Source organism: Octopus sinensis, linkage group LG10 (assembly GCF_006345805.1).
Source record: "Octopus sinensis linkage group LG10, ASM634580v1, whole genome shotgun sequence".
Lineage (NCBI taxonomy): Eukaryota > Metazoa > Mollusca > Cephalopoda > Octopoda > Octopodidae > Octopus > Octopus sinensis.
In genome coordinates this window covers 23753615-23781109 of record NC_043006.1, presented here as the reverse complement: position 1 = coordinate 23781109, position 27495 = coordinate 23753615, and the positions used below count along the sequence as shown (strand labels likewise).

Here is a 27495-nt window from a genome sequence, read left to right as displayed (position 1 = left end):
TATGACTGAAAAAGATAAAAGATAAAATCTCTAGACCTTTTCCAGACAATCCTTGTTGATGACCACCTCCACTCAGGAAGCATTTTCACAAAAGAGGTTCTAGTAGCACCACAACAACGACAACAACAAACCTCTGAACTCTGTTAGCAATGAGTGAACCTTCCTCACATTCCATTGCTGGTGGTAGGTTACCATTCTGCAGTGTTTTTCTTGGATATTTAGGATCAACATTGTGTCCTAAAATCTATTCATCTTTTTTCTCAGGAAGATGTTGGTCGTAGGGTTTCAGGGTGATTTGGCTGTTGTTTCTGTCAGGCCGAGCGACTGCATCGAGATTCCCTCATTTGTTTCTCTTCAAATATAAATGAAATGCCATCCCTTACCGCCACTACTACCCCCACCACTACCACCTCCTCCACTACCGCCTTTATCATCAATAAGCAGCCATTCTAATTATGAACACTGTTATCAGATCAGTAAGTTATATTTTTTACAGTCCCAACTCCCCATCCCTGCAGCTGTTGAGGCCACCCCTATGTAAGGTTACCCTTACTGTGCATGCACACACACACACACACACCCACCCACACACAGTCTCTCTCTCTCTCTCCCTCCCCACACATGTATGCGTGTGTGTATGTGTATGCATATATGTATATTGGCATGTGGTGTGTGTGTGTATGTTTCTATGTGTATGACATATTCTAAGTGTAAAGGTGGCGAGCTGGCAGAATTGTTAGCACGCCGGGCAAAATGCTTAGCGGTATTTCGTCTGCCGTTACGTTGTGAGTTCAAATTCCGCCGAGGTCGACTTTGCCTTTCATCCTTTCGAGGTGGATAAATTAAGTACCAGTTGCATGCTGGGGTCGATGTAATCGACTTAATCCCTTTGTCTGTCCTTGTTTGTCCTCTCTATGTTTAGCCCCTTGTGGGTAGTAAAGAAATATATTCTAAGTGTAAATCCTGTTCTCTGGAATGAAGCCCCTGTAGGGTTTGCTACTGCTGGCAGCACTTCGTAAACATTGTTACTTCTAGTAGCACCACAACAACGACAACAACAAACCTCTGAACTCTGTTAGCAATGAGTGAACCTTCCTCACATTCCATTGCTGGTGGTAGGTTACCATCAGTCAGACTTGTTGACTGTGGCCAGTATCCATGGCCTTGTCATTTAATAATACGAAGGTGAGTCAAAAAGTAATGCCATTTCGTTTAGGACAGGTATAATTACCAATACAGGAACGTGTATCATACATCAAAATGAAGCTGGTTCTCTGTGGGTCACATGCCTACAACATAGTCACCATTTCTCTCAATAGCAATGTTCCACCTTCGAATGAGATCAGGTATCCCTGCCCTGTAAAATTCTGTTGACTGTTCTTTGAGCAACTTCTTCACTACAGTTTTCACTTCCTCGTCACTGGAATAATTTAGTGCCTTCAGACTATCATCTCTTCAGCCCCATGAAAGAAGGTTTGAGAGGCAAACATTATTCCAGTGACGAGGAAGTGAAAACTGCTATGAAGAAGTGGCTCAAAGAACAGTCAACAGAATTTTACAGGGCAGGGATACATGTTCTCATTTGAAGGTGGAACATTGCTGTTGTTGAGAAGTAGGGATGTGATCCACAGAGGACCAGCTTTGTTTTGATGTATGATACATGTTCCTGTGTTGGTAATTATATCTGTCTTAAACAAAATGGCATTACTTTTTGACTCACCCTCGTAAAATGCAGCACATGGAACAACAAATGAACATATGGAAAACAAGAAAAATGCATGCATGATGGATGCAGATAGGCTCAACCCCTCATCAGCTGTTGAGTGGATATCATTACAATTTTGATACTTTCTGGTAATATTGTTCAATTTGGCAATGTCAGCAACGTAAGCTGCTGGAGTATAAATGAGAGTATATGATAGATGTAGATGAATGAAAAGAATGAGACAAATACGAGAAGGAAAAGAGAAAGAACAGATGACATCCCTAGACTGAATGGTATTAGGGACAGGTTGTGAAGGGTACTAGGAAAAAATATATGTACCATGAAAGACACAAATAAGTAAAACTAATGAAAGAGAAAACTGTAACAGAGAAAGAAGCAGCAAATGATAAGATTTGGTTAAGTTGAATAAACAATGATTTATTCTTTTCATTATAAAGATAAGATTGCCAAAAGAGAATGATAGTTATTTACATAATTTACATTTGATGGATATTTGTCCTCCTCTTGTTTGTTTTCAACACAACGTTTCGGCTGATATACCCTCCAGCCTTCATCAGGTGTCTTGGGGAAATTTCAAACCTTGGTTCTCATTCCTAAGGTATTTTTCAATGTTATTATTTTTATTATTATTATTATTCAGGTCACTGCCTGGAATCGAACTCGGAATCTCGGGGTTAGTAGCCCTTGCTCTTAACCACTATGCCTGTGGGCAATTATGGAATGAATTTTAGAGCTTATAAATTTAATCTTTTCCTATCCTTCCTTAATACCAGTTCCCATATGCTGTTCATATCTGCACTCGGTCTGCTTAGGAGGTTGTTGTGTCCTAGCATATGTGCTGCTTCTTTTAGTTTTTGTATTTTCCAGAGGTGTTCTCTGTCTATTATTTTAACTTCATCCCACAGGGGGAGGTGGTCTCCATTTTTTCACACATGATCAGCTATACCCAATTTATCAATATCTCCTTGTCTGGAAGAAGGATCTAATTGACTTCAGTTCTGGTGGGTCTGTTGATGTGGCTGTGGTCTGCTGTTTGTTGCTGTAAACGAAGACCAGAGAAGGCTGGATGAAGAAAGCTGTGAAACAGGCTGGATTTCTGGGTTAGCAATGCTGCTCCCAAGAGACGTGGTTTTTATAACCCTGGGTAGGCTCTGGAGACAAAGTGGTCTTCCCCCATGTTGAAAACAAACTGCTGCAAAAATGCAATTGGACAGTTAGTAACTGACCAACACATACAGCTAGTTTGGCAAGCCACTAGATCATGTGACTCAAGGGAAAGAAAAGGTCTTCTAAACCCATACGGCGATATTTAAGCTTAAACAACCAAACATATAAAAGCATTACACACTTTTGCCACAAAACTAATAAATGCACAGAATGTCTTACAACTCTGTGACATAAATATGTTGTTGTGTGAAGTAACTCTAATGGGAAATATGGTGCTGACCCAACTGACTGGGACTTCATTTCACCCCTGCCATCAGTGGGAGCAGTGTTTCGTTAATAAGTGTTGTGTGACCCTGCTCAGCTCTGTTTCTGAGCCCTCTTAACTAACAATGCCGTATAGGATGGTACTTTATGTCCATCACTTCATTTATTCTTCTACTGCTTTTATCCTCAGTCATTGGATGGCAACCATGTTGGGGACCAGTGGCGTAGCTAGAATGTGTGCCACCCTGGGTTGACTGCCCCTTTTGCTTCCCTTTGTTTCCCTTAGTTATACTGCTAGCTGGAATACCACCTTGGCGGGTTGAATTAATCAGATCGTCCCCAATGCTTACGTTAAATCTGCTCCTTAGTCTACCAGTCTCTTTTGACCAGCTGTGAAGTTACGAGGCTACACACAAACACCATGTGTCAAGCAGTGAAAGACATACACACAGATGCATGTATGTATGTTTACTTGCACGTGCACACACATGCAACAGGCTGCAGCAAAGTTTCCTTCTGCCAAATTCACTCACGATGCATTGTTGGCCTGGGAGGCTAGCAGAAGAGACTTGCTGAAGGATTGAACCTGCTACAATGTGGTTGGAAAGAGAAATTCTTTACGCATTCATGTCTGCACCTACTCTGTGTGTGTGTGTGTGTGTGTGTGCATGTGTGTTTGTATGTGTAGGTGTGTATATGCTCACACATCTTTCAACCTTAACACAAAAGAAATTAATGTGCGCACAAGAAATTAATCTACACAAAAGATTTATTTCCAAAAATAGTGGGGCATATATATATGTGTGTGTGTGTGTATGTGTGCATATATTTATATATGTATATGCATTCATTAGACATGTCTTTTGTTACAGGAAAAAATAGAGGGAAAATTGGTCCTCAGCACTTTAGTACTCAACTGTTTCTGGTGTATAACTTACGGAAATAATAAATGTGTGTGTGTGTGTGTTTGAGTATGAATGTGTATATGATAAACGCAATACACTCCAGTTTCTGTATATGCACATATAAATAAGAATGTGTGTGTATGGTATATATGTCTCATATATATATATATATATATGAATGTCTGTGTCTAGAGGAGAAGTGTCACCACATACTTTTCTGACTTTAGACTGTTAACTATTGAGAGAGGGAGAGAGAGAGAGGGATGCTATGTAACTGAAAGGAGGAGTGAAAAAAAGGAAAAAGCGGAACCATTAAAAATGTGGCAATGAAGTGATTCATATGGCGAGGAAGATGGTGATGGGATGTTGGTGCTGATGATGGTGTATATTGTGTGTGTGTGTGAGTGGGTGGCTGGCTGTTTGAAACTCTTAAGACTTGGTTTCCTCTTGTAATGTAAATATATACTCTCTCTCTCTTTTTCTCTACTTCTATTTCTTTCTCCAGCCACGTACACACACAAGTCTGTCTGTCCGTCACTCACTCACGCACACACACATATTCATGCATGTTGGGCATTGATGGCTTGGTGTGCGTGTCTATAATAAAAGATACACTATTCTTCTAGGTTTACAATCCCAAATTTCCAATCTACACACACACACACACACTCACACACACAAACTGTCTCTCTCAAAAGGTTTACAGACTCGCAGACTGGCGGCAAAAACCGAAACCTGAGACATGGAAAACTTTTGTGTTCTTTTCATACACCACACCTTCTATCTTCACCCCCGCCCCGTTCCTCCCACCACACTCATCCACACTGGTTGTTGGAACCATGTACAATGGTTTTAAAAGAGGTAAAACTAAATTACTATTATTCTTATATTCTTTGTGTTGGGAAAACATTTGTTGCTGTTAATTACTGTTGCTGTTGTTGTTCTGAATTGTGTCGGTGTCCTGCATCTACTCTGTCTGCCACCTTCCCAGAGTTCATGTAACATCAGTTGTATAAGTTAATTGAATTCAATCACCAAGCATTGTTATTATTATTATTATTATTATTCAGTAGTTTTATTTTTATAGCGTGCTTTCACTTCACTACCGAGCGCAGCTCTGTGTGCCTTGGGTATGTGCTGTGATTTGTTATGATGCTCTGATGGTTATTGTATGGAAAGTGTTCTGCGTAGGATGTGTGCAGTGTGTGTGCAGTGCCTTATTATTATTATTATAATTATTATTATTATTATTATTGTTGTTGCTATTATTCAGGCAGTGAAAGGTGGTGAGCTGGCAGAATCGTTAGCACACTGGACGAAATGCTTAGTGGTATTTCACCTGTGTTTATGTTCTGAGTTCAAATTCCGCCAAGGACAACTTTGCCATTCATCCTTTCGGGGTCGATAAATTAAGTATCAGTTACACACTGGGGTTGATATAATCGACTATTCCCTCCCACCACCAAATTCGAGGCCTTGTGCCTATAGTAGAAAGGATTAATGTTGTTATAATAAGGGCATTAATTTGGCTGAACGAGTAGAGCTTTGGACAAGCTTCCACGTTATGTTATGGCTGTTTATGTTCTGAGTTCAAATCCTGCCTGAGTCAACTTTGTTTTTCATTATTCCTCATCATCTAGATAGTTCTGTCTCAAGTCCTCAAACTCAGGGCCAGTTACTTGGTTTCCATAGAGTATAGGAGACTGAGAAGACCACAACATTTCCTCCCTGGAGTGAGGTGCCAGTCCATCGCAGTTTACAGCTGAGTGGACTGGAGTAATGTGAAAGGAAGCACTTTGCTCAAGAACACAGCATGCTGACCAGCCCCCAGGATTGAAACCACAATTTTGTGCTCATGAGTACAATGCCCCTAACCACTTGTCCACCTGCCTTTGCCATTCATAATTCTGGAATGAATAAAGCAAAATGTCAGTCGAGTACTGGGATGTGATGTACTCAACACACACACACAAACTCTCTCTCTGTCCAAATTTACGGCCCCATGACACTGGCATAGTAAAATGGTAGATTCAGCAGGTTGAGACCAGATTCTGTGTTTTCATTTTGACACTGTGTACCTAGGACTATGTTATCCAATGTCTCCTTTGTTAAAAGCCTGTAATATATGATTCCAAGGAAATCTGGCTACTATTTCTAGCACATATTCAGTATTATAAATGCAAGCATGGCTGTGTGGTTAAGAATCTTGCTTTGCAACCACATGGCATTGGGTTCAGCTCCACTGCATGGCACCTTGGGCAAGTGCCTTCTACTACAGCCCCGAGCCAACCAGTCCCTTTTGAATGAATTTGATTGACAGAAATTGTATGGAAGCTTGCCATGTATATGTGTGTGTGTGTGTGTGTGTGTGTGTGTGTGTGTATGTGTGTGTGTGTGTGTGTGTGTGTGTGTGTGTATGTGTGTATGTGTGTGTGTATGTGTATGTATGTGTGTGTGTGTGTGTGTGTGTGTGTGTGTGTGTGTGTGTATGTGTGTGTGTGTGTGTGTACGCGTGTGTGTGTGTGTGTTGTGTGTGTGTGTGTGTGTGTGTGTGTGTGGCCTGGTGGTTAGGTGTAATGCATTCTTGACCATGAGGTGATGGTTTCGATTCCCCTGACCAGCTGTTTGTTGTGTTCTTGAGTAAAGCAATCCATTTCACCGTATTCCGACCTCTCAGCTGTAAATGGCCAAGCCTTCTGACCAGGTGGGGTGGGGGATGAATGTCAGCCTGCTTACCTAGCCGGCAGGGTGGGCATCATTCAAAAGCTAAATCGATGCAAAAGTGCATTGTGAGCAGCAATGTGTAATAACATCAGTTAGTCTGGTTGAGCACATGATATATATGTATCATCATCATAAACATCATCATTTAATGTCCGTTGTCCATGCTGGCATGGGTTGGACGGTTTGACTGGGTGTTGGCAAGCTGGAAGGCTGCACCAGGCTCCATTCTTGATCTGGCAGAGTTTCTACAGCTGTATGCCCTTCCTAATGCCAACCACTCAGAGAGTGTAATGGGTGCTTTTAAGTGCCACTGGCCCGGATACCAATATATATATATATATATATATAAATATATATACATACAAGCACAATAGCTAGTTATAAAATTTAAAGAATAGATAGAATAGTAATGTATACTAAACAGTAAAGTGCGTCACCACATCAAAGTGCCTGTTGAATGTTACCCCAGGCAGATTCTCCGCCAGCTGGTTACCCATGCAACACTCTGCACCCTACATATATAATATATCGCTAGCAGGGGGAGCAAACTGCTACTACCCTCCAGCAGCTAACAGGATCGCAAGAAACTCAGTTTTGAGCTACTTGGCTCATCCTCAGCTGCAAGCACCTGCACACTGGAGCAATAACTAAGATCTACTTCTGCCAAAGATATATTATAAACAAAGTGACATATCGGCACAGGAGTGGCCATGTGGTAAGTAGCTTGCTTACCAACCACAGGGTTCCGGGTTCAGTCTCACTGTGTGGCACTTTGGGTAAGTGTCTTCTACTACAGCCTTGAGAATGGATTTGGTAGACAGAAACTGAAAGAAGCCTGACGTGTGTGTAGGTGTGTGTGTGTGCATGTGTGTGTGTGTTTGTGTGTTTGTTCCTCCAACATAGCCTGGCAACTGCTATTGTTGTGTTCATGTCCCCATAACTTAGCAGTTCAGCAAAAGAGACCAATAGAATAAGTACTAAGCTTACAAAGAATAAGTCCTGGAGTTGACTTGCTCGATGAAAGGCAGTGCTCCAGCATGGCTGCAGTCAAATGACTGAAACAAATAGAAAAAAAATAAAAAAAGAATATATGTATGTATGCATGTATGTATGTATGTAGATACACCTGTATGTGTGTTTCCTCACTCCACTTTGTTGTTGGCCTCTGTTGGTTTGTTTGCATCTCTGTAACTTAGCAGTTTGGAAAAAGGGACCAACTAATAGAATAAGGACCTAAATAATAAGGTCCTTATAAGGATAAGGCCTTAAATCAAAGCCATTATTACTGGGATTGATTTATTTTCAACTAAACCCTTCTAGGCAGTGCCCCAGCATGGTCGTAAGAGATAAAAGAGGTGTTTCCACCAATAGATGTCTCTCCTGTCATCGATCCTTTTTGTCATCTCTTATCACACACTGGGATGCAGTATTTTAAGACCAGCATACATGTGTATCGTGAGTTCAAGCCCAGCTAGGGCCTACTTTACTATTTATCGTTCTGTAATGTGTGTGTGTGTATGTGCTTGTGTGTGTGTACATCTGTGTGTCTGATCATGTACCTCTGTTTGTGTCTGTGTATGTGTGTGCATCTTGTTATATGTCTGTGGTTGTGTGCATCTCTGTGCATGTGTCTGAGGTTGTATATCTGTGTGCGTGCATGCACGCATGCATGTATGTGTGTGTCTGAATGCATCTGTAGATCTGCATGTGTTTGTGTGCATCAGTATGTCTTTGCATCTGTGTTAGTATGTGTGTGTGTTGTGATAAAATAAATACTAGTAACATTTGAGGGTGAGGGTGACTTAATAGATTGAATGTCCCTTGATGTAAGAAATCATCAATAGTCTATGAACTTCTAGTAGTGGGGTGAGAATCTCTACAAGGCCTGCTGCAACAGGGGCCATGCTTTCCCTTGGCATTTCTTCCTGTTCCAACCAATGTACCAACACCCAGATCAGATTTCTTAGGAAATACTTTAAAAAAACCCTTCTTTCATCTCTACATGCATAACACTCTCTCAAGGGGCCAGCTCCCTTCTCTCATTCTCCCAAACATATCTAAAGATATTTGATATTTGTGATAATACACACCTATGCATGTTACTCAGGGCTAATAAAGAGACTCTATACATAGTCAGTTAACCTGGTAGAAATAGCAGCCAAATCTCCCTGAAATTGCAATTTCTGTCTTAGGGAAAAGCTTGTTGGATAATATGGTCCTGGGTTTCCTGGACTTAAGGAAATGTTGGGATGGTCATGGCTGAAATGCCTTTGATCATACGTCTGTTTTATCAGGCTTGACCTTGGGCTAAACGTGAACCTAGTTACACACACACACACACCACACACACACACACATGCATATATGAGTATACTCAGACGAACACACGACACACATACACACACACACATAAGTACACTCATATACACACATGCATAATACTACCACTCTTCATACACAACCATACACACATTCATATACATAGCCACCCATGCATGCACATCCACACATCTACATACGTACATACACATGTACATGCATGCACACACAGATACACGCATATTTAAAGACCCTCTTCAACCATGAGATTGCACCTGGAAAGTTCCTTCCGAGGCACAAGTCCGGGCAGGGTTGTTTATCGAAGACCAGCAGTCACCCATGCATACCAGCCTCCCCTCTCCGCACCACTGATGTTATCCAAGGGAAAGGCAAATGGACCGTTACACTTTGGCACCAGTGACATTGCAACTCATTTCTACGGTCGACTGAGCTGGAGCAATGTGAAATAAAGTACAGTTCTATATTTGAGAGATGAGGAATTGTTTACATTATTTACATTTGATAGATATTTGTCCTCATCTTGTTTGTTGTTAACACAATGTTTCGGCTGATATACCCTCCAGCCTTCATCAGGATAGGAAAATATTAGATTTGTAAGCCCTAAAATTCACTCCATAATTGCCCATGGACATATGGCATAGTGGTTAAGAGTGCGGGCTACTAACCCCAAGATTCCGAGTTCGATTCCAGGCAGTGACCTGAATATTGATGATAATAATAATAATAATAATAACAACAACAACAATAACAACGAAAAATACTTTAGAAATGAGAACCCAGGTTTGAAATTTCCCCAAGACACCTGATTAAGGCTAGAGGGTATATCAAGAAGTGATACCTGTGCAAGGGGTTTAAGTCGAGTCCAGCTTGCACAACACCACAATAACTCATTAGCAAGACAAAGAGGGCCAGAGACAAGCAAAGTGCAAGATATCTGGCTCTGTAGAGCATCGGGTTTTATATACAAGTTAGCCTCCTCCAAGGGAGATACCTTGCCAAAGTGAGGTTACTGTGTCTACAGACCACAGACATCAATGCAAGTATTTCTTGTCCCAGCACACACACACACATGTATTCATATGCATACATACACACAATTTGTCTTCATACACACAGGCACACACATATACATACATCCAGATTTATACATACAAGCATACACACACATATTCATACATAGACATATACACATACATACACACACACATATACACACATGCATACAGACGCATATACATGCATACAGACACACATACACACATTCATACATACACACATACACATGCAAACACACACAGACAGGCATACACACACACGCATTCTCACAAACAGATACACACATACACATTCATACGCACATATATACATACATGCACACACACGTTTATACACCTATAAAGATTAGTTAGTGGTGTGGAATAGAAAATTCTAATCATTTACAAAGGCATTGATGTTCAGAATTGCAATGGTGGTGGTGGTGGTAGTTGTACTGGATGCAGCAGCAGCAGCAGCAGTAGTAGTAGTAGTGGTGGTGGTGGTGGTGGTGGTAATAGTTATATTAGTTATTACAGGAGTAGCATTAATGCTGTGTTGATGATGATGATGATGATGACGATGCTGAGGGTGGATCTTAAATATTGTTCCACAGCCAAGTATTTATGCAGAACAGAAACAATGACAGACGTGTTTGGAATATATTGCCGGCTGATGTCACTTCTGTTTAGACACCGTCATCACCTACCACGTAACTGTCATCACCATTGCTGCCGTTGTTACCACCACCACCAATATCTGTGACTATGGAAGTGTGGCAGTTCAAATATGAGAAGAGAAAGTTCTGGCAAAAAGTTAGTTTTGAAACTTCTTGTATCTGTGTAAATATTATATATATGTGTGTGTCATCATCATCATCATCATCATCATTTAGCGTCCGTTTTCCATGCTAGCATGGGTTGGACGGTTCTACTGGGGTCTGTGAAGCCAGAAGGCTTCATCAGGCCCAGTCAAATCTGGCAGTGTTTCTACGGCTGGATGCCCTTCCTAACGCCAACCACTCCGTGAGTGTAGTGGGTGCTTTTTACGTGCCACCTGCACTGGTGCCAGACAGAGCTGGCAAACGGCCACGAACGGATGGTGCTTTTTATGTACATATATATATATATATGTGTGTGTGTGTGTGTATATATATATATATGTATGCGTGTGTGTATATATATATGTATGCGTGTGTGTATATATATATGTATGTGTATATATATGTATGTGTGTATATATATATATGTATGTGTGTGTGTATGTATGTGTGTGTATGTATATATATGTGTATGTATGTGTGTATATGTGTGTGTATATATATGTATGTGTATGTATGTGTGTATATATATATGTGTGTGTGTGTATATATATATGTATGTGTGTGTATGTATATATGTATGTATGTATATTTATGTATGTGTGTGGGTGTGTTTTTGTGTATATGTGTGTATCTCTTTGTGTGTAGGTGTGAGCTAAAATGTTGGTGTTGATTTCCGATAATCTGGAGTTGTTGATGAAGTGTGTACCAGTTATACTCTGGGGTAAGGTGGGGAGTGTATTTAGGGTTCAGTTCTCTTCACTGCGCCCTGTTCCTTTCCTTAGAAACCCTCATCTTGTGGTTTTGATGTCGAAAGAAATGCAACTGTGAGACAGCCTCTCCTTGTTACGACTTGTGTACTTCTCACTGACTGTCTATACATTATTGATGCTGTTGTTGTTGTTTGTCATCATAAACACATACTCTTAGGCACATGAATATACACACACTAACACAAAGTGAGGTCATAAGTCTTGAAGGGTGTGGGGTTTAGTTTTGTTTTTCATTTTTTAGTTGTACATTTTTTTAAAGTTGTACATTATTCAGACATAAGTGGAATATATGTGTGTGTGTGTGTGTGTGCATGCAGACCCATGTGTGTATTAAATTGCATGTGTCAGTGTGTGTATGTGTATGTGCACATACTCGTGTTTGTATGCGTGTTCATCCAAATATTACAAGTCCGTGTCCATCAGTTGTGTGTGGGTGTGTGTAGACTTGTGTGCATTTGTATACGTGTGTGTCAGTGTATGTTTGAGTATTTGTATTATTTTTCTCTTTCTATTTTTAATTGTTTCAGTCATTAGACTGTGGCCATGCTGTAGCACTGCCTTGAAGAATTTTTGGCTGAATAAATCAACTCCGATTCCATTCTTTAAAAATACACTTCTTCTATCAGTCCCTTCTGCTGAACTTCTTAAGTTACGGAGATGTAAACACACCAACTGTGGTTGTCAGGTGGTGGTGGTGGTGATGGGGGAGGGGTGACAAACACAGACTGATGCACATGGATACACACACACACACACACACAATGGGCTTCCTCCAATTTCCCTCTCCAAATCCACTCAGAAGGCATTGGTCAGCTCATGGCTATAGTAGAAAACACCTGTTGAAGGTGCCATGCAGTGGGATTGAACCCAGAACCATCAGCATCATCATCGTCATCATCATTGTTTAAGATCTGTTTTCCATGCTGGCATGGGTTGGACGGTTTGATTGGGGTCTGGGAAGCCAGGAGGCTGCACCAGGCTCCAGTCTTATCTGGCAGTGTTTCTACAGTTGGATGCCCTTCCTAATAATGCCAACCATTCTGAGAGCGCAGTGGGTGCTTTTTATGTGCCACCGACACAGGAGCCAGGTGGAGCAAGGGGGCTGGCATCGACCATGTTCGGATGGTGCTTTATATGTGGCACCGGCACAGGAGCCAGCCAAGATGGTGCTAGCACCGGCCACATTCGGATGGTGCTTTCTACATGTCAGGAAACAAACATCTTGCCCCCCACACACATTTGTATGCTCCTTTGTCTTGATGTCACAAGATGAGAGTAAATAAGCATCACTATCATACCACCAATAGTCTTCTTTCCAGTTTTCCAAGAAAAACCCTGTCTAGCCGTTGGAAAATATTATCTTGCTTGGAAACAGATGGCGGTTGGTGGCAGGAAAGGCATCCAGCTGTAGAAAATATGTCTCAACAAATTCTGCCCAACCCACAGAACAATTTATTTTGTGTGTGTGTGTGCATGCTTGTCTTTGCATTGACTTTGTTTGGCCACAGTCAGATGACTGAAACAAATAAATGAGTATATAAACTCATTAGTTTCAATATATGAGCACTAGTAGAGTATAAAATACTATGACTGTCCTACATTTGTTTCATGTTTAAGTGTACCTGGGATTACATTATCCATTGTGTTCTTGTCCCCCACTCTTATTTTTAAGACAGCAAGTTGTGTAATTAAACCCTTTAGCATTTAAACTGGTCACATCTGGTTTTAATGTTCCACCTGTTTTATGTCAAAATTGGCCAGATCTGGCCTGTCACACCTACTCCACAGTGTCATTTCGAAAACAAGCAATCACATCATTGAAATCTCAAAGCTGTAAGATAATCCCTGATTAATTCAAAGCAATATGAATAAATAAGTATTACATGCGATAGAGTAAACTGAATGTGAAAGGGATAAAGCAGACTTGGCTGCTATGTCTAGCAGGCTTGTTGATTACATAGAAGCTTCCCCATAGAGGCTCCATCTTTATGCATTTGTTGCAGCAATTTGGTGCATCATTTGCCAAAGAGGGATTAAATGCAACTACTGTTTTTTTTTGTTTTTAAATTAAAAATAGCTTCATAGGTGATAAAGCAAGTATTAAACTATCTTCATTCACACCTGTATCTTCAGGTGAAATCCCAAGTATTTTTCTTCTTCTTCTTTAGAAGTGAGTTATCTTGAAAGATTACTTTTGAGGAAAAGAGCTTATATTTTGGTAATAAACATCCTTCCCAGCATTGCTCTGGTGATTCTTTTTGCAGCCTCTATTACTGTCCCAAAGAAAATAAAGGAGAGAGAGAGAGAAAGAGAGAGGGGGGAGAGGGGTGTTATTTTAACAGCAGGCGTGACTATGTGATTAAGAGGTTTGCTTCCCAACCTGGATTCAGTCCCACTGCGTGGCACTTCGGGCAATTGTCTTTACCTATAACCCTGAACCAGCTGAAACCTTGAGTGGATTTGGTAGATGGAAACTGAAAGAAGCCTGTCACACATGTTTGTGTGTGTGTGGGTGTGTTTATGTCCCCTTGTGTTGGCATCATGTGATAGTTGTAGTAAATATGTGTCACTGTTATAGATGCAGTGTCATTCATTTCCAATATTCTGCAAAAACATGTTAGGCCATGGAGGGGAAATATTACCTTGTTTGGAAACTGGTGAGGTTTGGCAACAGGACGGGCATCTAGCCATAGAAGATCTGCCTCAGTAGAAACACGAACTGATCCATGCAGTCATAGAAAATGGGCCACTGAATGATTATTAAAGGCAACTGTAAGAAGGATCCTTTATAGTGGACATAACTAAGAGGGGACAGTTTTGTTGCCATATTTCTGCTAAAATACACTGACTTTATTATGATTAATTTTTAAAATAATGAAAAATTTAGTAAAATACTTTTGGTGTTATTAAGCTACTATTTGGAACGTATTAATATGAAACCAAAAGCGTGATGATGGTTAATTCTGACAGGACCCTATGGAAGAGGTGCCTGAAGACTTTGCCCCCACAACCCTCCTAGGAATAATGGGTAGAAAAGAAGAATGAATGAATGGAAATGTAATCCTGCCATGTCTGTCTTGTAGTATTCTAGTATTCCTGCCACACTTACATACACAGGGTGGCCCAAAAGTAGGTTTATACAAGACCTATCTCTTTTGCATTCATTTATTAACAGTTTAGATCTCAATTATAAGAAAATATGAAACCATTATTCTATACTTATTTAATTAATTTTGGCAAGCTCCCTTTTAAGTTTGTAAGACAGAAATTTAAATGTAATAAAATGTTTTAAAAGAAATTTAGAGTGCCTACGTGATAACTGTAAACCTACTTTTGGGCCTTCTGTGCCGGTGGTACGTAAAAAGCATCATCCAAATGTGGCCAATGCTAGTACCCCATGACTGGCTCCTGTGCCTCTGGCACGTAAAACGCACCATCCGAATATGGTTGATGCCAGTACTCTCTGACTCCCCCCCCCATGCCAGTGGCATGTAAAAAGCACCCACTACACTCTCGGCGCAGTTGGCATTAGGAAGGGCATCCAGCTGTAGAAACATTGCCAGATCAGATGGAGCCTGGTTCAGCCTTCTGGCTCTCCAGACCTCAGTCAAACCGTCCAACTCATGCCAGCATGGAAAGTGGCTGTTAAACAATGATGATGATGGATAACGTAAAAAATGTAAAAGTATACACACACACACACACACACACACACATGAGGTGCTTCTTTCAGTTTCCATCTACCAAATCCACTCACAAGGCTTTGGTTGGCCAGAGGTTATAGTTGAAGGCACTTGCCATGCAGAGGGACTGAACTTCTTACCACACAGCCAGGGCTGATCAGACTAACTTCGGACTAAGCAGCAGCAGCAGCAGCAGTAGCAGCAATTGTAACCTTATACAAAGCTTTCATCTCATTTCTCTCTCTCACTCTCTCTGCATCCCATTATACATCAACTAACATACACACCCTCTCTCTCTCTTCCCCCTCTCTCTCACACACACAGACTCAGGCAGAAAGGAAAAAAAAATAGGAAAGGTGTAGTTTTTCCTTATGTTTCACCAGTTTTGTAATCATAACAGATAAAGCTGTGGAAACACTCTTGTATTTATGTTTGAGAGGATCAGAGAAGCAATGGGCTGAGGTTTCAATTTCATCATCCAGGGATATTATTAAGCTAAGAGAGGAGGCACCACTACTACTACTACTACTACTACTACTACTACTACTACTACTACTTACTACTACTACTACTACAATTACTACTACTACTACTACTACTACTACTACTACTACTATTACTACTACTACTACTACTACTACTACTACTACTACTACTACTACTACTACTACTACTACTACTACTACTACTACTACCACCACCACCACCACCACCGCCGCCACACTTGTTCCTAGGTTCTTCAGCAGCCAAAGAGGGAGTTTCTATATGGTCGCTCAACCAGCTAGATAGATATAGCAGTCACACCACCCTTGCACCCCTCCGCCCCTTCTGCCCTATTAAAATCAAGATGGGCAACTTTAGATAACGTAGTCCTTGATATTGTTACACCTGAGACTATAATTGCTTTTGATTTGGTGATAAATGGAATGAAGACTGGCCCGGGGCTAAATGACCACACTAACTGTCCATGGGTGGTGTTAGGAAATGCTGCTCAAATGTCATCCAACAATATAACAAATTTTCTGTACAGTTGTCACATATATATATATAGGCGCAGGAGTGGCTGTGTGGTAAGTAGCTTGCTAACCAACCACATGGTTCCAGGTTCAGTCCCACTGCGTGGCATCTTGGGCAAGTGTCTTCTGCTATAACCCCGGGCCGACCAATGCCTTGTGAGTGGATTTGGTAGACGGAAACTGAAAGAAGCCTGTCGTATATATATATATATATATATATATATATATATATATATATATATATATAATATATATATATATATATATATATATATCTATATATATATATATATATGTGTGTGTGTGTGTGTGTGTGTGTGTGTGTTTGTGTCTGTGTTTGTCCCCCTAGCATTGCTTGACAACCGATGCTGGTGTGTTTACGTCCCCATCACTGAGCGGTTCGGCAAAAAGAGACCGATAGAATAAGTACTGGGCTTACAAAGAATAAGTCCCGGGGTCGATTTGCTCGACTAAAGGCGGTGCTCCAGCATGGCCGCAGTCAAATGACTGAAACAAGTAAAAGAAAGAAAGAAATATATGCATACGTGGCTGTGTGGTAAGGAGTTTGCTGCCCAACCACATGGTCTCAGGATCAGGCCCACTACACGGCACCTTGCACAAATGTCTTCTGCTATAGCTCTGGGCTGACCAAAAGCCTTATGAGTGGATTTGTTAGATGGAAGCAGTGTGGAAGCCTGTCATTCGTGTGTGTCTGTGTTCTTGTCTTGACATCATGTGTTGATTGTAAAAGCAGTGTCTTTTATTTCCAATCTTCCATGAAAACATACCTGGTCATGGGAAAGTATTACCTTACTTGGAAACAGATGATGGTTGGTAATATGAAAGGCATTCAGTTCTCGAAAATCTGCCCCAGCGAAAATTATGTCTGACCCATACAAGCATGGAAAAGTGGATGTTAAACAGTGATGAAGATATATATTTCAAAATGTGCCTTGTAAAGTATGATACATTACCAAAAGGTATGAGCAGAGTAGATTAGTTCCACACTTAACTCTTATTCTCAATATGGTTAGACGGTTTTCATAGCTCTCAATAGTCTAGGATGCAGAGTCAGTGCTCTGCATGTAAGATAAAAGAACTCAAAAATCATGGCTGATATTAATATTTTTTTATTCTGACTGGTCTCGTGCTGGTGGCACGTAAAAAGCACCTTTTGAATGTGATTGTTGGCTGATTGGTTGCGTACTGGTGGCATGCAAAAAGCACCATTCGAGCATGGTTGATGCCAAAGCCAGCTAACTGGTTCCGTGCTGGCAGCATGTTAAAAGCACCATTTGAGCATGGTCGATGCTAGTGCCGGCTGACTGGCTCTTGTGCCGGTGGAGTGTAAAAATCACCCACTACACTCTTGGAGTGGTTGGCGTTAGGAAGGGCATCCAGCTGTAGAAGCTTTGCCAGATCAGATAGGAGCCTGGTGCAGCCTTCTGGCTTGCCAGCCCTCAGTGAAACTGTCCAACCCATGCCAGCATGGAAAACGGACGTTAAACGATGATGATGATGGTGATGGTGATGGTGATGGTGGTGGTGGAAGAAGCACTACTGCTTCAAGCACATTGTGTGCCATTGTTTTATTGTATGTAGTGAGTTCTGAGGTCCACGTTCATCTTATTTGGCTGTTATATTCTTTAGTGATGAGTTCCTTGTCACAGGTACCATTGTAAGATATGTTTTCATTTACCAGCTTCCCAGGTATCGTTCTTTGTCAGATATAGGAGAAACAGTTAAATCATTAATAGAAATGTTGCTGGTTGTTACGGTGAGAGTCATTGACCACAGTAATAAGTGATGTTTTGTAAGTGTGTACAAAAAGAAAAAGGGAAAAAGAAAAAAAGAGCATGTAATTGCATATAGTGGGATCCAGCATAGAACTGTAATTGTTGTCATGGTGTTTTAGAAAGAAGAAAGGGGAATAAAGAGCAATTTAATATGTTTAAAAAAAAAAAAATTATTGAAACTGCCCGGTCGAGTGGCGTTCATTTCATTTTTCAATTCCATCTTTTTCATTGGTTTCCTTTTTTCCCCACTTTGTCCTTGTTTGTCCTGTCTATGTTCGGCCCTGTGTGATCAAATAAAGAAATAGAGAGTCATTGACACTCCCGTCGGATTGGCCGAAAGGACTATCTGAACTCTTATAAAGATTCACTTATTGGTTGTGACCGAGGAGCCGTAGGAGTCATTGAGAGTTTGTGGAAGTCATAGGAAGTCTTTGAGATTGTTGAGTGTTTGTATTTAGTGGAGTATCATGTTTAGTCGAGTAATTTGAAGTACATTGTGTGAAGACATGTGTCTATCCCTGCTTTGTGAAATCTGTATATCCAATGTATAGAAGGATATAAAACTAGTTAATATACAACACCACAGGAAACAATGGATGCCACTCAACAACTACGCAGCACAACTTGCAGTACGCATTTTCTACATAAGGGACAAAACACTAAAACTGATGTTGTATACAGACCCAATTCTACACTCGTTTAAGACTATGTTGTATATACACACTCCTGGTACTGTAGAAAATTTTGTAAACCTAATCTTTTATCTTCAACTTGTTTCACACATTGGACTGCAGCCATACTGGGGCAGCACCTTGAAGGGTTTTAATTGAACAAATTGATCCCCAAATTTATCTTTTAAGGCCCAGTACTTCTATTGATGTCTTTTGCTGAACGGTTAAATTATAGGGATGTAAAAAAACCAACACTGGTTAGCAACAGGTAATAGCAAATATGAAGACACATACACACATATACATATATGTGGTTTCAGGTTTAGTCCTATTATGTCTCGCTTTGGGTAAGGGTCTTCTTCTGTAACCCTGGTCTGATCAAAGTCTTGTGACTCGATTTGACTGATAGAAACTGGGTCAAACCCCATTATCTATCTATCTATCTATCTATCTATCTATCTATCTATCTATCTGTCTATCTATCTATCTATCTATCTATCTATCTATCTATCTATCTATCTATCTATCTGTCTATCTATCTATCTATCTATCTATCTATCTTCCTCCTTCCCTCTTGAGGTATGCCTTAAGGCTTCTTCTCCACCATCTTCTCACACCCCGCTCCTTTGCAACTGGGGTAGCCATGTATTTCTCCTTCTCCAAGACAGTTATTTCTGTCCCTCTATTATACTCTAACCTCTCTCCACCCAACACAAAGCACCTCCCTCAAAACCACTCCCTGCCATCTTTTGAGGGGTCATGTCTTGCAAGTTTCTTGTTGACCTCACTGTTGCCAGTGTCACGTAAAAAGCACCCAGTCCATTCTGTAAAGTGGTTGGCACTATGAAGGGTATCCTACCAAAACAGACAGGAAGTGTCTATATATATCTGTATCTGTGTGTCTTTGTGCTATGTTGTCCTCCATCACCATCACTTGACAACCAGTGTTGGTTTGTTTATGTCCCTATAACTTGGTTTGGTGAAAGAAGCTGATAGAATAAATACCAGATTTAACAAGTAAATACTGAGATCATTTTGTCCAAGGCTGTGCCCTCTCCGCCCCAGCAAGTTGTAATCCAAAGACAGAAACAAGAGATGGAAGATATACTGCCACATTTGATGCACTTTTGCTCAAAAAAAAAAAAAAAAGTAAAAAAAATAAGCCTTAGGGAAAACAAAAAAAAGAATCACCTTTGGGCCTATGTTACATGCTTTAATGTCCTGCAAACCTTTTACCTGAATATTCATTGTGGATATTGGGGTGAACCTGACATACCTGTATGTCTTTTATGCCACGAAACTTGATACAACCATTCTACCGTCTTAATGTCTTAATCTGTTGACAAAAGTTCTGGTTTGTCTTTTGAATAACAGGAATTTCATGTTATTATTATTGTTGTCATGTATTTTATACACCTTTAGGTCCGGCTCACTGTGCCCTTTTTTTTTATTTTGATGGGTTTCCTGAGGTTTTTTTTCTGGTTTTCTCCATCTTCCATTCCATCTTCATTATCTCAAGATAGAAGGATTTAAATAATAATAATAATAATAATAATAATAATAATAAATAATGATAATAATAATAATAATAATAATATAATAATAATAATAATAATAAATAATGATAATAATAAATAATAATAATAATAATAATAATAGTAATGATACTAATTGAAACAACATAAGCTGTTGTCATTTTTGTTGTTTTCCCTTTTTATTCTTCATCCTAATTTCCGTTCTTGTCTACCATCTCATCTCTCCCAGTCACTCTCATTCATTCTTTCACTTTGTCTCTCTCTCTGTTTTTGACTCACTCTGTTACTATGTCTTTCTTTCATTCTTTGCCACTTTCTCTCTCTCTCTCTTTCTCTCTCTTTCCCAATCTTTGTTTTCTGTTTCTTGTCTCCTTTCCGGCTTCACTCATCAACTTGCTTTCTCCCTTATTCTTTCACTCTCTTTTCCCCATCTCTCTTCTTCTCACTATTTCTTTCACACACCCCTCCTCTCTCTTTCTCTTTCTCATATTGGTTTATTTTCCATATCACTCTCTCTCTTTGTCCTCTTTCTCTCTCTCACTCGTTTTTGTCCTCTCTCTCCCCTTTTTGTTCTCTCTCCTTGTCCGCTCTCTCTCTCCTTTTTGTTCTCTCTCTTTTTCTCCTTGTCCTCTCTCCTTTTTGTCGTCTCTCTCTACCCTTTTTGTTTTCTCTTTCTCTTTCTTGTCCTCTCTCTCTCTCTCCTTTTTGTCTTCTCTCTCTCCTTCTTGTCCTCTGTCTCTCTCCTTTTTGTCCTCTCTCTCTTTCTCTATGTCCTCTCTCCTTTTTGTCTTCTCTCTCTCCTTTTTCTCTCTCTCCTTCTTGTCCTCTCTCTCTCTCCTTTTTGTCCTCTCTCTCTCTCAATGTATATCTCACACACTCTCACTACTCCCCTACAGGTAATTTCTAAAGACTTGGTAGCACCCTCCAACAGTCAAACACCACCTGAAGACATAGTCAACTGTCCGTCACGCTCCATCACCTCCGCCACACCGATCGACTCTCATGGCGACAGTGGTGGTGGCAGAGACACCAGCGGAGCAGCGGATGCCAGCACAAGCCACTGGCGCTTGAACGACTCCAACAGCAACAGCGGAGACGCCATCTACAAGTGTCTGGAAGAACAGAAAGACGAGATCTTGTTGTTACGATCGCGGATCTTGCGAGAGTATGAGCAACTGTTGAAAGCCAGGACGGACTCGATGGTTACGGAATCATCGAAGGACATCTTCAATCTTCAGGACGAGATCGATGCTCTGCAACAGCAACATGAAATACAGATCTCTACTATGAGACAGGGAATCGGCAAGAGAATGTCTGCTGAATATACAGGTGAGTCACTGTGCCTTACACTGTGTGTGTGTGTGTTGTGCATAAATATGTGTGTGTGTGTGTATAGTGGTGTGCACGATTGTGTATATGTGTTGCTTGTGGGGGTGTTTTGTGTCTGCATGGATGAAGGCAGGGTATGTATTTGTGTTGTTGTGTGTGCATGCATTTGGTCAGTGGTTAAGGTGTTGCGCTGACGATTGTGAGATCATGGGTTTGATTCCTGGCCGGACGTTGTGTTGTGTTCTTGAGCAAAGCACTTCATTTCATGTTGTTCTGCGATCATTTAGTCATCTGACATATTGCACCCTGTTACACCTGTACAGGTAATGATGATCTGATGGAGGGAGTGAGCTTATGTGTACACAAACATTTGATCACTATAAACAAATCATCTATGTGGTTGTTCAGTAAGAAATTGTCGAACCCTCATACATCTTCTGATGATAGGAGAGTCCATCATATATATATATATATATATATATACACACACACACACACACTCTTTATTATTAAAGCTGGAAAAACATCACAAAAATATCACAAAAAGTATCTGTTACTCAGTGTCTCGTGTTCCCGTTCATCAGGCTCCATTCTGAATCACAACTGTCCGACAAATGGGAACATGAAACTCAGAGTAGCTGTTTATGTGATATTCTTATGATGTTTTTGTAGCTTTAATAAAAATAATAAAGCATATTACTCTACCTCCGGTAATGGAGCACTACTTTTTCCCACTTTGATTCACATTTATGTGCTTACTCTGGTGTGTGTGTACCAGTAATATAGTAAAGCCATTGCAGGTGATTATAATACTCCCCTACTCTTACTCTGTCTTGCTAAAATTTCTTTTATGCCCTGCAAAAACAAATCAGTATTATTTACTAATCTCTCTTCATCTCTCAAATATATTTGCTTTATTTAGGTGAGAGTTCTCTGTCTCAGAGTTTAGATGAAGACCAACGCCAAACCCTGAGTAAGCTGCTTTCTCACTATGAAACCAAAGTTCATTCAATTGAAGAGCGTTTCAATCACCACATGGGCAAGCTGAAATCTCAAATTGAACACGACCTCTCGGCTAGTTTTGGGGACTTCTCTGGAGAATTGGATCAGGACTTGAGCTTTGGCAAAATGTCACTGAACAAGACTGGTCGGTTTCCTCAGCTTGCTCACCAAACTCATCAATTCGCGGAGTTTTCTGCTTCCAGTGTAGAGCAGCATGTCCCAGTGGATTCTCAGATTGTTGCAGAAGAAGCCTATGTCTTAAATGATTCAAATAACTCCTCATTAGTCAGAAGCAGCAGTGATGAAGCAGTGATGCGCAGTGGCACCGATGAACACAGATATGTCAGTAATGTCAATAGTGCCACAGATGTGAAAACGTTTCAGGAGGAACTCGACCATTTGCAGAACCAGTATGCAGAGATTGCTGCGTCTGAGTCACACTTGCCCAAGGACAAAGCAGAGATGACTTCTGTCCATGAGAAAGTGCTGAAAGCACAAGAACAACTTCTTGAACAGGAACACAAGCTAGAAATGGATGCATTGCAGTCAGAGTGTGACATCAAGCTGCAAGTTGAGCTGAAAAAGCAGGCAATCGAGCTTTTGACAAAATTCCAGGCTGGGTTGCAGAGTAACGACCAAGGTAAGATGACCCTGAAGCGTTGCGATTCCTTCGAGAGGGAACTTGTCAAACGCACAATGACAGACGGCCAGTTTGACAGTTACGATGCGAGTGACAGCAATCAGAACAGAGCAGGCGCTAAGAAAGAAAGACTGGGGGTCCCTTTCTTGTCTTCAGTTCTGGGTTCGAGAAATAAGCAAGACAACAGCAACAGTCTTGTGGCTGACCATGAAGCTCGAATTGCTTCAATGCAGGCGGAGTTTGAGCAGCGTTTGAAGAAGCTGCGGAAAGAGCTGACAGAACTTGGTGAGAAGGAGAAACGAGAGATAACGACGAAATTTAAAAACGAAATAGCAAACTTGGAAAGTCAGTTGTCAGACAATGAAGAGAAATATGAAAATTTGATGGATGGTAAGTAAAATGAAACTATTCTTTTAATTGTTACCTTTTATTTGTTTCTGGCTTTGAATTGCAGCCATGCTGGAGCAGCCCCTGTAGGGTTTAGTTAAACTTTACACCTTCTTATAAATCAAGTGTTTTAGAAAAATTGTAATTTTAAAGGAATTATGTATGTTGTTTTTGTATTTAGTTTACGAGATTCTTGCTGTGAATTCATTTTTTGAAATATATTTTATTGTATTTTGGGAGGGTCACTATGCCAATAATAAACACATTCATTGGTTCTGTATCACTTCAGTTGTTATTAGTAGTTAATCAGCCATTTAACCAATTAACTAATTGATTGTATGATTAATCATTTGGTCAGTCGATCAATCACCTAGGCTTGTCAAAGTCCTTTTGTTGCCATTTACAACCTCATCAGTGACAAACCTAGCTGATTGATTGATTGATTGATCAAATTATTAATCACACAATTGATTATTTAATTGGTTAAATGCTTAAACAAATATAAAATTTAAAAAAAACATTAAGAAGTGAAATTAAACCAGTGTGTGTGTTTATTATTGGTATGACCGCCCCAAGATACAAAATGTGTCTTGTATTTTTTAATAAACTCCCCTGAATCTTACAGTTTTGAAAATAATCTCCAATTTCCATTGGTACTGCTTCTTCTGATATTCTTTTTCTTCCCTTTTCTTCCCCCTTTTTCTCCATTTGCAGATCTTCGCAGTGGCAAAATCCCAGAGGTTGCACAGTTGATGCATGAAAAATATGATTCAGAGCTAGAATTTGCCAAAACTTTAATGCAACAGGAATTTGATGAATCCCTTGAAGGAGAACAGGTGAGACAGGATACCTTTTTTTTTAGACTGTGGCCATGCTGGGGCACCACCTTGAAGAACTTTTAGCCAAATGAATTGACTACTGTACTTCTATTTTTGTTTCAAGCCTGGTACTTATCCATCAGTCTCTTTTGCTGAACCGCTATGTTACAGAGACATAAACAAACCAACACCAGTTGTAAAGCAGTGGTGGGGGACAAACACAGACAAAATATATATGATAGGCTTCTTTCAGTTTCCGTCTACCAAATCCACTCACAAGGTTTTGGTTTGCCTGAGGCTATAGTAGAAGACACTTGCCCAAGGTGCCACATAGTGGGACCGAACCCAAAAACCATATAGTTGGTTAGCAAGCTTCTTACCACACAGCCATGCTTGTATTCTTCTTTTTTTCTTTTTCTTTTATTTAATATTGGGAAATGACTAGAGTTAGGTATGGTAGCCAAAGCCTTTTCAAGGTGGCAGTGGTTGGCATGAGACTGGCAGGAGGGGAAAGACTAATTCAGCCCTCACTATTCCTTTCGGGTGAAGCATACAGGCTAAGGGACAAACGCTTTTGACCCAGAGATACCTGCTGAGGATATGGAGGGGTTTTCAACATTGTGATGGATTCAGATCTTGCAGCCCTTCTGTGTAGTTCCTGCATGAGCAAGGCATTTCCTAAGTTTATTTCACCCCAAAAGGATGAAAGACAAAGTCAGATGAAATGCCACCAAACATTTCGTCTGGCATGCTCACTACCTTAAAGGCTTATCTAAATATCGGTTCCAAATTCTTTTTTTTTGGGGCGGGGGCAAAGCCAGCAATTTTGGTGAAGGGGATAGGTTAATTACATTGACACTGCTACTTATTTTATCAACTCAGGAAGAATAAAGGGCAAAGTCAGTCTTGGTGGAATTTGAACTCTGAACATAAAGGATGAAATGCTGCCAAGCTTTTTACCCAGTCTGCTAACTATTCTGCAAGATTGCAGCTTTACTGCAGTGTATTATATTGATCAGTTAAAATATATGTAATTTTATATTTAAGAGATGGGGAATTATGTACAGTTTTTACATTTGACGGATATTTGTTCTCATCTTGTTTGTTGTTAACACAACATTTCGGCTGATATACCCACCAGCCTTCTTCAGGTGTCTTGGGGAAATTTCGAACCTGGATTCTTATTCCTAAGGTATTTTTTGATATTATTATTATTATTCAGGTCACTGCTTGGAAATGAACTCAGAATCTTGGAGTTAGTTGCCCGCGCTCTTAACCACTATGCCATATGCCTGTGAGCATATAATAATAATAATAATAATAATAATAATAATAATAATAATAAAACTAATAATGACAACAACAACAACATTGAAAAATACCTTAGGAATGAGAACCCAGGTTCAAAATTTCTCCAAGACACCCGAAGAAGGCTGGAGGGTATATCAGCCAAAACGTTGTGTTAGCAACAAACAAGATGAGGACAAATATCCGTCAAATGTAAATAATGTAAAATATATGTATTCGTGTAAAAAAAAAAAAAAATAATGTCTCTCATTACTGATTCATTGTTTTATTGAGTCCTTCTCTGACATGGATTTGAAACAGTGACGTCACTGTTACTGACTAGATATTTATTTGATTGCATTGTGGAAACAACCAACACCCCCTTCACTTGGACTAGTTTATATGCTAACAAAACAAAAGTGAGGATTTTATAAAAGGAACTAATTTGCATATAACTGTATTATCTCTTTCTTTCTTGTGTGTTTTGTTTTATTTTTCTGAGTCATAAAATTTGGAAATAAAAAAAGCAGAAAAGAATTGCAGTCTTTGTGAGAAGTAACTAGTACAAAATAATTTTATTGGTATACGTATATGCATTATCCCTTACTTTATACTTCCCATTAAGTATTCAAAAAGACAATGTTTTGTTTACAAATCAACGTTTAACTATGAAACAAATGCAGGTTTGTTAGTATGCATTGACTCTGAATGCAACACTGTTGTTGGTTGCTAGTATGGATATATATATATATATATGGTGTTTCTACACCTTTTACCATAAAAGAATTTTTTCTCCATGGTAACTGCATTGAATTTGCCTTTAGAAGTTGAAATGTGTTGCAAGCATATTTGAACTAACCCAAAGTTTGTTTATTCCTTATCACTGCTGCTACACACACACACACACACACACACACACATATTCTGTCTATTTTTTGGAGGGGAAATACAAATACTTTCATATTTACTCTTCTCCTACCTACATATTACTTTCAAACAAATTATATTTTGTAATAATGGCCATGTTTTCCATGTTTGTTTTGATATAAATGTATTTTATTTTATTTATCTTCGTTGTGTATCATCATCATCATCATCATCATCGTTTAACGTCCGTTCTCCATGCTAGCATGGGTTGAACGGTTCGACCGGGGTTCTGGGGAGCCAGAAGGCTGCACCAGGCTCCAGTCTAATCTGGCAATGTTTCTACAGCTGGATGCCCTTCCTAACGCCAACCACTCTGTGAGTATAGTGGGTGCTTTTTACGTGCCACCTGCACAGGTGCCAGGCGAGGCTGGCAACGGCCACGGTCAGATTGGTGTATTTTATGTGCCACCGGCACGGAAGCCAGTCGAGGCGGTGCTGGCATCGGCCACGAGTCGGATAGTGCTTTTTACGTACCACCAGACCAGGGATCCTGGCTGGTTCAATTCGATTTCGATTTCGCTTGCCCCAACATGTCTTCACATGCAAAGGGGGTTGGCATGGGTGCCTGTTGTACGGTCGCATTGGAGTATTTTACGTGCCACGGCCACGAGTCGGATAGTGCTTTTTACGTACCACCAGACAGGGATCCTGGC

General features: G+C 40.2%; 1 protein-coding gene across 10 annotated transcripts in view; it reads left to right on the top strand.

The window, feature by feature from the left end:
* The window catches only part of LOC118760840 (golgin subfamily B member 1-like), a 276733-nt gene that overhangs the window by 203499 nt on the left and 45739 nt on the right, over positions 1 to 27495 (top strand). For all 10 annotated transcript variants that reach the window (XM_036506355.1, XM_036506353.1, XM_036506349.1 and 7 more), the window contains 3 exons: positions 21349 to 21781; positions 22704 to 23813; positions 24525 to 24646. In XM_036506355.1, the coding sequence (XP_036362248.1) occupies positions 21349 to 21781; positions 22704 to 23813; positions 24525 to 24646 (1665 nt within the window). The remainder of the gene's footprint in view (positions 1 to 21348; positions 21782 to 22703; positions 23814 to 24524; positions 24647 to 27495) is intronic.